Source organism: Girardinichthys multiradiatus, chromosome 13 (assembly GCF_021462225.1).
Source record: "Girardinichthys multiradiatus isolate DD_20200921_A chromosome 13, DD_fGirMul_XY1, whole genome shotgun sequence".
Taxonomy (NCBI): Eukaryota; Metazoa; Chordata; class Actinopteri; order Cyprinodontiformes; family Goodeidae; genus Girardinichthys; species Girardinichthys multiradiatus.
Genome location: NC_061806.1, coordinates 5,290,744 through 5,303,661, shown reverse-complemented (window position 1 = coordinate 5,303,661; position 12,918 = coordinate 5,290,744). Strand labels below are relative to the sequence as shown.

Below are 12,918 nucleotides of genomic sequence, written 5' to 3'. Positions count from 1 at the left end.
TGTTAGGTGGAACCATTACTATTTTCAGTACCTGCTTGCTTGTGGTTCCAACAGCTTTGGGTCACACTGAAAACATGATGTCAGAAGACTATCAGTCACTGATTGTTTAGAGGGTATCAGTAGTCACAGTATGTTTCAGTAACTAATATCTTCAACTGTTAAATTGTTTTACGCTGGGCTTATTATGTATATGACCACTATAGCAAGCCAGCATTAGGGAACTCTAGCTTACTCTCACATGTCCTCTAGTTAATATCATCCCATTTGGTACGGCATGGCTTCCCTCTCTTTCTCTTGTACCCATCCACAGTGCTTCGGGTCTCGCTGCCCAGAGCCTTCTCTGGCTCTCTTCTTTCACTCTGAGCCTGACAACAGCCAAAAACAAAGCCAATGTCCAGGCTGTTGTTGTGATTTTTGTATTAATGATCCCACCCCCGTTGATATGATACTCAATTCTAATAGAAAGAAACTGTGTTAAACTGATCCGACCCGACCCGACCCGAATAGATTAGATTCTAATGGAGAAGGGGCATAAAAAACAGGGCCAAGTGTATAATCAATAAAAGGAGAACATACAGTTATTGGCAGCTGTAGCTTGCTTGAATTGCGCCACTCAAGGTGGCAGAAGGTTGTAGTAGCTCTATTACTTTCACTCTAATATATATATTCTTTTTAAGAACTATAATTCCTCTTGTGCTGGATAAAAATTCATTTTTGGGCGATTATTCTCTCCAGTATCGGATGCTGTGCAGCTGGATGGATTTTTGCTCATAGTTTTACTTTTGTACATTTGTTATGATGCATAACCATAGCAACAATGCGTTTGTTTACAACCGCAAGCTGCTGATTAATATCTCATAAGTTCAAATAATACTTCAACTACAACCTCAAATCCCTAATGAGTAGAAATAGAGGCACAGTGGATCTAGGGCAGGAGCAAAGAGAAGAGAGAGAAGGAGGAATTTAAAACATCTCTTCCATTGATTATAATGGGCAATGTAAATTGTTGGGAAACATGAACTCCAAGCCCTACAAAGGACCCAGCCAGATTATCGGGAATGTAGTATTGTGTGTTTCACTGAGATTACTGAAATGTTACTGTGTGTTACTCTCAGTCCAGATATTGAACTGTCAGCAGTAAGTTTTCATCCACATTATTCACCCAGAGAGTTCATCAGTGTAATTTTTGCAACAGTTTACATACCACCTTTAGCTGTTGCCGACGCTGTATGTGATGCCATTGGCTCAGTTGTAGTTAAATTACAGAAACAACACCCAAAGCATTTGTGGCAATATACGATGACTTTATCCATGCTTCACCCTCTGTTACACTTCCAATGTTTCAACAATTTGTCAGCTGCTCCACCAGAGAAAACTAAACATTAGATTTGTTTTATACAAATGTCAAGGACTCACATCTTTAAAGCAAGACCTCCTCTAGGCAAATCAGATCACAATCTTGTTTTTATCTGCTCAAAATATAAGCCCCTTGTTCAGAGGCAACCTGCAATAAAGAGAACTGTGAGAAGATGGTCACAGGAAGCTGAAGAAGCCATGCAAGGTTGCTTTGAGGCTATGAACTGGGACACACTGTTCCAGCCATATAGAGAGGACATCAATGCCATGACTGAATGTGTGACTGACTGTATAAACGTCTGTGTGGATAACAACATCGCCACAAGAATGGTGAGATGCTTCCCCATTAACAAACCCTGAATCACCAGTGAACTGAAGGACGTGCTTAACAAGAAAAAGAGCCTTCAGAGAGGGAAACAAGGAAGTCTACAGTAGCTGTCATATTGTAAAACCATGTGACTCTTGAGCAGGTAATGATGGAGGCAGAGTTATGGCTAAACAGGTTTATTGTCACATGAGAGATTTTAACTGGATGGTCCAGGAGCTTGGTTTCTTCGGGACGGTTCACTTAGGGGTAGAGAAGGGTGAGTATGGTTGGCAGAGGAGATCGGGATATTACAACTGATGGTGAGTGAATCTTACTATTGCGGGTTGCAGGACTGATTCCGGAGGAGGTGACTAATGTCACGGAGACTGAGGGTGACAGGAGTGGTTGTCGAGTTACGTTGGTAACTCTCTTGTTATTTGTTACCCCAGATGGTGGTGTGAGATGTTGGAGGGTGGACAGTCAGGGAGGCACAAGGCAGGAGATTTAAGAGAGTGGTAGGTGACTTCTTTAAGCAGGCTGGTTCCGGGAGCCTGGAGGAGGCTCTTGGTAGTGGAAACACAGGTGTTTTAACTAAGAGAGGACTTGGACACAGGACACCAGATAAGAGTAATCCAGGTCTGGGTCTTCAGAGTCTGATCCACTCTAAAGAAGGAGCAGAAAACTCAGGTGAGCAACACAGTCTAGGCAACAAGAGTTTACAGATCTATGTCTGCTGGTCTGATTACCACTCTGGGTGGTGTAAACAATCTGATGCCTCCTTCAAGGTTTCCTTCAGCTGCTTATGAACAGTGTCCTTGATGAGCCCTGATGGAAAACAGCTGTGCAGCTGCTCCTGCCTGTCGCACCCTGCAGGTGAGAGAGAGAAAGGGAGAACACACCAGCAAACCACGCAACTTAAAGTCAAGATAAGAGACAGCAAGGATGTGTACAAGAAGAAGCTGGAACGCAAGCTCCAGCAAAACAATATCAGAGATGTGTGGTCAGGGATGAAGAAAATCACAGGCTTCAAGCAGAAAGAAAATTGGACCGATGGATGTCTGGACAGAACCAATAAACTAAATACATTCATCAGTAGGTTCAGTTCAGAAACAAGCTCAGTGTCCTTCTCTCCTGCCCAAAGCCAGACAGACATCCCACCCTCCTTTGATCCACAGCTTTCCTGTCCCACCTCAAAAGTTTTATCTTCAACCTCAGCCATGGACTGTTCTACTTCTACATGTTTACCTTCAACCAAATCAGAAGATAATGTTTCTCCCTTTGCCTCCTCCTTCCACCTGTGTGTCTCAAAACGTCAGGTGAAGAGGCAACTGGAGAGACTGAACCAGAATAAGGCTTCAGGTCCAGATTGTGTCAGCCCTAGAGTCCTGAAGGACTGTGCAGAACAGTTCCGTGGGATTCTGCAGCACCTCTTCAACCTTAGCCTGGCCCAGAAGAAGGTTTCAGTATTTCGGAAGACCTCCTGTCTTGTTCCGATACCAAAGAAAACTCACCCATCAGTCCCCAATGACTATAGACCTGTTGCGCTGACATCCCACATCATGAAGGTCCTAGAGAGACTCCTGTTGACCCACCTGAGTAAGCAAACAATGAACTATCAGGAACCCCTTCAGTTTGCTTATTGCTGTGGAGTTGGAGTTGGAGTTGAAGATGCTATCATACACATGCTTCAACAAACCCATTGTCATCTGGACAAACCCAGAAGCACTGTGATGATCATGTTCTTTGGTTTCTCCAGTGCATTTTAAACAATTCAACCTAATTTGCTGTGTCAGAAACTCCAGAAGACTCAGGTGGAGGCCTCAGCAATCTCCTGGATCAAAGACTACCTGATAAACAGACCACATTTTGTGAGACTGAAGGGTTGTGTGTCTAACCAGGTAGTCAGCAGCATGGGAGCACCACAGGAGACTGTACTCACCATGTACACCTCAGGAAGCATTGGTCCTTCAGTGTTTGCAGCCAAATGATGCATATCTTCTATAAGTCTGTGGTGGAGAGTGTGATCTCTTCAGCCATCATCTGCTGGGGTAGCAGCATCAGAGCCAGGGACTTAAAAAAGCTCAACAAGCTAATAAAGAAGGCTGGCGCTGTTCTGGAACCTGTTCTGGAACCTCTGGAGATCATTGTGCAAAGAAGGACTATTCATAATATAAGGAACATTATGGAGAACGATGAGCATCCTCTTCATGAGACTGTTGTACAACAACAGAGTGTCTTCAGTCAGAGCCTTCTTCAGATCTGCCATAAGACAGAATGCTACAGGAGATCCTTCCTGCCTACAGCCATCAGCATCTACAATGGCTCTTTCAAGAAACCTGGATAATATCATCTACAACAACCTTTAATTTCCCTTTGAGATTAATAAAATATGTTTGAAATTTGAAATGACTTGATGTCCCTTCCGGGAAATTGTCACAGCTAAACATGAACACCAGGCCAGATGTAGCTTCTATGAAGAAAAAAAAGTGTCTTAAGGAATATCTTAAAAGTCAATGACTTAGCCATAACTCTGCCTCCATCATTACCTGCTCAAGAGTCACATGGTTTTACAATATGACAGCTACTGTAGACTTCCTTGTTTCCCTCTCTGAAGGCTCTTTTTCTTGTTAAGCACGTCCTGTCATACAATTATATGTCACATGCTCATTCGGGAGGCGGAATTGCTGCAAAGTCAGTGACATAATGCCGTCTGGGATTCCTTAGGTAGAAAACCTTTTACCAAATGACATAATAAACTGAACTTGACTGCATTGTTTAATAGCTAGGATCAAATTGGAATACATATAATTGACTTTCAATCTATTCAAATTATTGAAATGAACTGACCATATATGGATCTGTTCGTTTTGTCTTTTTCATTTCTTTTAAATCTGTGCTTAAATTTTAAAAACAGAGCCTGAAAGTGTTCTCCTCTCATTACCTGTATTAACTGCACCTGTTTGAGCTCGTTATCTGTATAAAAGACACCTGTCCACACACTCAATCAAACAAACTCCAACCTCTCCACAATGACCACGAACAGAGAGCTGTGTACGGACATCAGGGATAAAATAGTAGACCTGCACAAGGCTGGGATGGGCTACAGGAAAATCGCCAAGCAGCTTGGTGAGAAGACAACTGTTGGCGCAATTATAAGAAAATAGAAGAAGTTCAAGATGACGGTCAATCTCCCTCGGTCTGGGGCACCATGGTAGATCTCACCTCATGGGGCATCAGTGATCATGAGGAAGGTGAGCGGTCAGCGCAAAACTACATGGCAGGATCTAGTCAATGACCTGAAGAGAGCTGGGACCACAGTCTCTAAGAAGACCATTAGTAACACACTACGCCGCCATGGATTAAAATCCTGCAGCACACGCAAGGTCCCCCTACTCAAGCCAGCGCATGTCCAGGCCCGTCTGAAGTTTGACCGTCTGGATGATCCAAAGGAGGCATGGGAGAAGGTCATGTGGTCTGATGAGACAAAACACGAGCTTTTTGATCTAACAGACCTTGTCAAGAACTACAGGAGACCTCTGATATCTGGAATTGCAAACAAAGGTTTCTGTACCAAATATTAGGTTTTGTTTTTCTGATGTATCAAATATAAAAGCAATAAAATGGAAATTATTTACTTAAAAATCATACAACGTGAATTTTCTGGATTTTTATTTTAGATTCCGTCATTCACAGTTGAAGAGTACCTTTGATAAAAATTAAAGACTTCTACATGCTTTTCAAATGAGAAAATCTGCAAAATTGGCAGTGTATCAAATACTTGTATTTGATACACTCAAGTCAAGTTTCTCCACATTACACTTTATACACCTGCAGCTACGGAAGTGATTGGAACACCGCAATTCATTTTGTTGGTGGTGTGACGCCATACTTTTTTCAATATAGTGTATCAGCCCCAGCAAGAAAGCCAATCTTAACCTGGACTTATATATAAGTTGTAATGCTTTAACATGCCAGCAGTTTCTGTGACACAAAGTGGTTTGTAGCAAGAAGATACAAACATCTAATTCGATTTTTCCTTCTGTGACAGCTTTATCTCATAACCAGCCTCTGATCATGATTGTTTATATTTTCCGGGTGGTGCTTTAGTTTGTTCATCTGGGTTTAGTTTCTTACTTGTCCTGGTTATGGTGCATTTTTGTTCTGTTACTTTAAGATTTATCCTTTAGTTTTATTATCATTGTTTCTTTGTTTAGTTAGGGTTTAGTTATGTTTTGATTTCTGTCTCTACCTTTGCAATCATCCTGTCAGCCCATCTGCTTCACACAGTCTCACTGCTTTTACCTATGCCATGTGCTACATATACCCTTCTGTTCTGTTTACTTCTTGCGAGAGTATACTGTTTGCTGGGATCCTTACTCACCAAGCTGCTCCTGCCTGTCTGCGTTTTGGTCCTACTTCACAAGCCACTTCCTGAACTACTATATAAAAGAATGAACTTTTTGGTTTTAACAATTTCAACAAAGTGACTAGAAATGGGTCCTGTTTAGTGAGTTTGTTTATACACATATAAAGAGAGCTGCTTTTTTGACCAAGCTATTTGCAAAATGAAGAATATGAAATCTTGCACAATAAACTGTATCAGAGTAAGGTTTCAACTCAGTCTCCATCCTGATCTTCATAAAATCCTAAGCTTAATAAGGTGTCACAGTTTAATATATATGTTTAAATTCGGCAGAAATGAGCAGGGTTGCTCTAAATATTTAAAAAAATAATTACACACAGGTCAAAGAATGGGCCAAAATAATAATTTAACATTTTCAGCGTTTAAAAGGGTAATTATTTATTTTGTTTTTTGTTGCATGCTATGTAGTGAAACGTCAGATGTCATCTTAATTTTCCATGTTCCAGCAAACCTAATAACTACATGATGATGTTCACTGCTTCACCACTTTTTTCAGAGGGCCTTGGACTGAAATCATTTAAATATATTTAGAATCACTTTCCATGCTATTTCCCTACAAGTCTTAAGGGCCCTTTAATTTATGATGCAAAGAGTTTGAATTATCTTGTAATTGGCATGCAGCAAGTATGTGAAATCATTCAGTGAATAATTTCTGTATGTATCCTAAGTTCTGTGCTCTAATCTGAGGACCATGTAATGAGATCATAAGCTTAAAATCACCATAAATAACACCTTTGAGGGTTGGGGGAAAAAAGCAAAAGAGAAAATGACTGGAGTATGGGGGTGTGTAGTTTCTCTGTGTGTGGGCAAGTGGATTTGTGCATGATTACATAAAATTGGTAGATTCAGTAAATCCTGTGTTTAAAAACATTTAATTACTAAGCTATCCTAAATGGAAAGAAATGTTTATCAACACTGCCTTTCTCATGGCCAGTTTGTAGTAATTTGAGAGACTAGTAAAAGAGTATTGTACTCTAAGAACCCATCAGATCAAAAGCTCATCATCTTGTTTAGGGTTCGGTCTTTTTTTATTCTGTGCAGTAAAAAGATAGTTTTTCAGTAATAGTCTCTTAACTGCAAAACTTTGAGGTATGAATATATAAACAGTGGACATATTGAAAGGATGCTAGTCCTTAGATATTTTGCCATCCTCACCTGATTGCTCTAACCAGGCTCTTGCCATGCCTTTCTCCACACCTTCCTCTGTATAGAGGCTCTCTGGTTGTTAAAACTCATTACTGGTTTCTTCACCCTGGGAGCGCTGTTTGCTGCAACTAACTGTGTCCATTCAATTCATGAGTGGATTCCCTGCCTCCCTCATTTGGGCCGAGAGGTGTTGTTGGAAGAAGTGGAGGGGATGCAGGAAGCCTTGGTGGGGATTCACCAACAATTATCTCTGTCAGTCACAGCTTCAGTGTCCTCCATCACCATATGGTTCAGCCTCTCCTGTTGCTTTCTCCTCTGCACGCCACAGGCAGTTTCATCAGCTGGTCGCCTCCACTAATGTATGTGAGGTAACCAAACCTGACGCTGTCTATAAAAGTTATGAACAGAATAGGTGACAAAGTGCAGCCCTACTGACGTCCAACTCATGCCCTTACTGCTGGCAATGTAAACAACAATCTCTCACCTTAGACACTGAATGGCCTATAGTAATGGACCCCCAATCCCATACTCATGGAGCACCCCCAACAGGGTATCCCAGGGAACATGGTTGAGTGCCTTTTCTAAATCCACAAAACACATATAGACTGGTTGGGCAAACTCCCATGCCCCCTCAATAACCAAGTGAGGGTAAAGAGTTGGTCCAGTACCCCTGAATAGACCTTACCAGGAAGGTTGAGTAGTGTGATTTCCCAGTAACTGGAACACACCCTCTGTCTTAAAAAGGGGAACCACCACCCCAATCTGCCAATCAAGTGGCACTGCCCCCGATGTCTGATGTTGCAGTGGCATGTCAACCAAGACAGCCCAGCAACATCCAGTGCCTTAAGGAACTCAGAGCAGATCTCGTCCAACAACCTAGCCTATCACTGCGGAGCTTTTTAACTACTTCAGCAACCTCAACCCCGGTTATACAGGTCCTTCTCAAAATATTAGCATATTGTGATGAAGTTAATTATTTTCCATAATGTAATGATGAAAATTTAACATTCATATATTTTAGATTCATTGCACACTAACTGAAATATTTCAGGTCTTTTATTGTCTTAATACGGATGATTTTGGCATACAGCTCATGAAAACCCAAAATTCCTATCTCACAAAATTAGCATATCATTAAAAGGGTCTCTAAACGAGCTATGAACCTAATCATCTGAATCAACGAGTTAACTCTAAATACCTGCAAAAGATTCCTGAGGCCTTTAAAACTCCCAGCCTGGTTCATCACTCAAAACCCCAATCATGGGTAAGACTGCCGACCTGACTGCTGTCCAGAAGGCCACTATTGACACCCTCAAGCAAGAGGGTAAGACACAGAAAGAAATTTCTGAACGAATAGGCTGTTCCCAGAGTGCTGTATCAAGGCACCTCAGTGGGAAGTCTGTGGGAAGGAAAAAGTGTGGCAGAAAACGCTGCACAACGAGAAGAGGTGACCGGACCCTGAGGAAGATTGTGGAGAAGGGCCGATTCCAGATCTTTGGGGACCTGCGGAAGCAGTGGACTGAGTCTGGAGTAGAAACATCCAGAGCCACCATGCACAGGTGTGTGCAGGAAATGGGCTACAGGTGCCGCATTCCCCAGAACTGGGCTACAGAGAAGCAGCACTGGACTGTTGCTCAGTGGTCCAAAGTACTTTTTTCGGATGAAAGCAAATTCTGCATGTCATTCGGAAATCAAGGTGCCAGAGTCTGGAGGAAGACTGGGGAGAAGGAAATGCCAAAATGCCAGAAGTCCAGTGTCAAGTACCCACAGTCAGTGATTGTCTGGGGTGCCGTGTCAGCTGCTGGTGTTGGTCCACTGTGTTTTATCCAGGGCAGGGTCAATGCAGCTAGCTATCAGGAGATTTTGGAGCAATTCATGCTTCCATCTGCTGAAAAGCTTTATGGAGATGAAGATTTCATTTTTCAGCACGACCTGGCACCTGCTCACAGTGCCAAAACCACTGGTAAATGGTTTACTGACCATGGTATAACTGTGCTCAATTGGCCTGCCAACTCTCCTGACCTGAACCCCATAGAGAATCTGTGGGATATTGTGAAGAGAACGTTGAGAGACTCAAGACCCAACACTCTGGATGAGCTAAAGGCCGCTATCGAAGCATCCTGGGCCTCCATAAGACCTCAGCAGTGCCACAGGCTGATTGCCTCCATGCCACGCCGCATTGAAGCAGTCATTTCTGCAAAAGGATTCCCGACCAAGTATTGAATGCATAACTGTACATGATTATTTGAAGGTTGACGTTTTTTGTATTAAAAACACTTTTCTTTTATTGGTCGGATGAAATATGCTAATTTTGTGAGATAGGAATTTTGGGTTTTCATGAGCTGTATGCCAAAATCATCCGTATTAAGACAATAAAAGACCTGAAATATTTCAGTTAGTGTGCAATGAATCTAAAATATATGAATGTTAAATTTTCATCATTACCTTATGGAAAATAATGAACTTTATCACAATATGCTAATATTTTGAGAAGGACCTGTAGATGGACCCAACACAAAGTCCCGGACTCAGCTTCCTCCATTGAAGATGTGGTGGTCGAATAGAGAAGATCCTCAAAGTATTCCTTTCACCGCACGACGACATCACTGGTTGAGGTCAGCCGCACCCCACCTCCACTATGCCGTTATTCTCGTCCACCCGGAGTCTCTATTGAAGCCCTCACCGAACTACTCCTATACCGAGCTTTTGCCTCAGCAACAGCCATGGCTTCAGCCCATTTGGCCTGCCAGTCCTTCTCAGCTGCCTCCGGAGTCCTACCATCTAAAAATGCTCGATGGGACATCTTCTTTAACATGACAGCCTCCCTCATCTCGGGTGTCCACCACCAGGTCCAAGGATGGCCACCAGAAGAGACACAGGCGCCAAGCAGTGGGGCTATAAGTAGCCCTACACCATCCCGGTGCCTCTCACCATAGGCAACTGCAGAGTGAAATAAAATCCAGCCCCTCTCAAGGAGATTGATTCCAGAACCTACACTGTGCATTGAAGTGAATCTGACTATATCTGGTCTGTATTTCTCAAGCTCTCGCACAAGCTCAGGCTCCTTCCCCTCTAAGGAGGTGACATTTTATGTCCCAAGAGCCAGCTTCAGTAAGCCTTCGACCCTGCTTCCCATTACTTGTTGCACCTGTCCCATATGGCCCCTCCTGCAGGTTGTGGACCTAAAGGAAGGCAAACCCATGTTGCTCATTCAGGCTGAGCCTGACCAGGCGAGATGGGCAGAGTCCCGGTCACCAGGTGCCCGCCAATGACCTTTTTTTCCAAGCCTGGCTCCAGGGTGGGGCCCTGGTCACCCAAGGAAAAGGAGGGGTCATTTGTGCAATTCGGCCAATCCAAACTCGAGTTATTGGTGTGCGTAATGCCGGTTGTTAGTATAAACACTGAGCACGCTGTATCTCAAGGCGCAGTCACTACAGCTGTTACGCACCGGACCTTCCTATCTGCCTGTTTATGTGCTGTGGTTATCATTTTGTGTGTTCGAGTGTTGGTTTTTGAAACACAATGGCTTCCCGCACAAAGTTCTACAGCATCGCTAATTACAATGGACTGCGGTACTGAAGTCTGTGCAGAGGATTTCTCATCTGAAGACGAAGACCTTATTTATCGCGACAAGGTCATTGATGAGCTGGGTTGTGCAGCTCCGCCACTTGAAACTTATGTAATTTAAATTTTATTACAAAATACATTTAAAGATTGATTTTCCTTTTACACTAGTGCTTCGTGATGTCCCGTAATAAATGGATTTGTAAGCCACACAGAGGGAAGATGGTACTGAAATGTTTGCATCTGTAATTAGCCCCTACACGCCCACCACCACCTGCCCGGTATACAAAAGTGTTGTGAACACATACATTCATTCCTAGTTTTCAAAAATTTATGTTATTTTATTTTTAGCGATGCTGTTACATATTTTATTGCGATGATTAATTTTTTTATTTTTTTTTACACTGGTGCTTCAATAAATGTGCTCCAGTATGATTCAACATAGCATTTTCTTTTTTGTTGGAAAAAATAAAAAAAATCAATAACAGGCTGTTTTAGACATGTAAAAAGTAGTTTATGACATTTTTTAAGTAAAAACACAAGAAATCTCCACTTTTGCAGAAGGTGTTGAATTGTGCCGAAATGTGCCATATGGTGCCAAAACGAAAAACACCTACAAATGTCTTTACTAAAACCTCTGTAACTTTGCTTTAGTTTACCTCAGGTGCATGAACCTTTTCACATGTAATGTACGCAAGTGGATTTAGGGTTTTCTAAAGTCTGTAGACTTCTTCATGATGTTTCTAAAAAGTTGAAATACTGCACAATTCACACTCAGCTGCGAACCGCCCCAGTGCATGCTGTAGGTCATGGCAAGAGGTGGCCAGCAGGAACACATCGTCTGCAAAAAGAAGAGACGAAATCCACTGGTCCCCAAAACAGACCCCCTCCGGCTCTGGCAGCACCTAGAAATCCTGTCCATAAAAGTTATGAACAGGACCGGTGAAAAAGGGCTGCCCTGCCGGAGTCCAACATGCACTGGGAACAGGTCTGACTTAGTGCCGGCAATGCAGACCAAACTCCTGCTTCAATTGTACAGAGACCAACTGGTCCCAGATAAAGTGCCCCCGACTCCGTATTACTGGAGCACCCCTCACAGGGCACCACGAGGGACACAGTCGAATGTTTCTCCAGGTCCACAAAACACATGTGGACCGGTTGGGCAGATTCCCATGGTCCCTCGAGTACACTGCAGAGGGTGTCGAGCTGGTCCAGTGTTTCACGGCCGGGACAAGAACCACACTGCACCTCCTGAAGCCGAGGCACTGTCCCTGACCGCCACACAGTGTTGAAGAGGTGTGTCAACCATGACAGCCCCACAACATCCAAACACTTGAGGCACTCGGGGCAGATCTCATGCCACCGTGGAGCTTTTTAACCACCTCGGTGACTTCAGCCTGAGAGATGAAAGAGTCCAACCCCGAATGCCCAGCCTCTGCTTTGACCATGGAATGCATGACGGCAGGATTGAGGAGATCCTCAAAGTACTCCTCTGGAGGAGCTGGGTTCCAGAGCCCACACAAGCTCAGGCTCCTCCCCTCCCAGGGTTTTGACATTCCATGTCCCTAGAGCCAGCCTAAGCATCTGGAGATTGGGTCATCGAGGTCTCCACCTTTGTCCGCCACTGGATCCTCTTTGCCCCAGTCCCTCATGGTTCCACCCTGCAGGTGGTGGGCCCACTGGGGAATGACCTCGTGTCTCTAGTGTGGACTTGGCCCAGCCACGTCCCACGAGGAGCAACTCGGACCCACCAGGAGCTCTTCGACGAGTGCCCACACCGGGCCTGGCTCCAGGGTGGGACCCTGTACTGAACCCAGTACTGGGCGACATCACGTGCCTTGATTTTGTGTTCCTCATTGAGGCGTCTTGAAGCGCTATTTGTTTGACTCGTCACCCAGAGCCTTTTTGCCATGGGAGACACTACCAGAGCCATTTAAGCCAGAGACAACATAGCCTCTAGGATCATTTCAGCACTCGAACCCCTCCACCACATTAAGGTGGGTGTTCAAGGAGGGGTGCTTTTGACATTATTAATTTTAGTCTGTAGTCAAAGTTTTCTTTATCATGCCACTGCAATGTACTTTTATGTATTTGCCACTGCAGTGTACTTTTTTCATCATGT

At 43.6% G+C, this 12,918-nt stretch overlaps 1 protein-coding gene across 1 annotated transcript in view; it reads left to right on the top strand.

The window, feature by feature from the left end:
- The window catches only part of LOC124879372, a 79,336-nt gene extending 66,729 nt beyond the window's left edge, over positions 1-12,607 (top strand). Inside the window, exon 5 of the mRNA XM_047383900.1 lies at positions 12,464-12,607. Coding sequence (XP_047239856.1) covers positions 12,464-12,607 — 144 coding nt within the window. The remainder of the gene's footprint in view (positions 1-12,463) is intronic.
- The last annotated feature ends 311 nt before the right edge of the window (positions 12,608-12,918 follow it).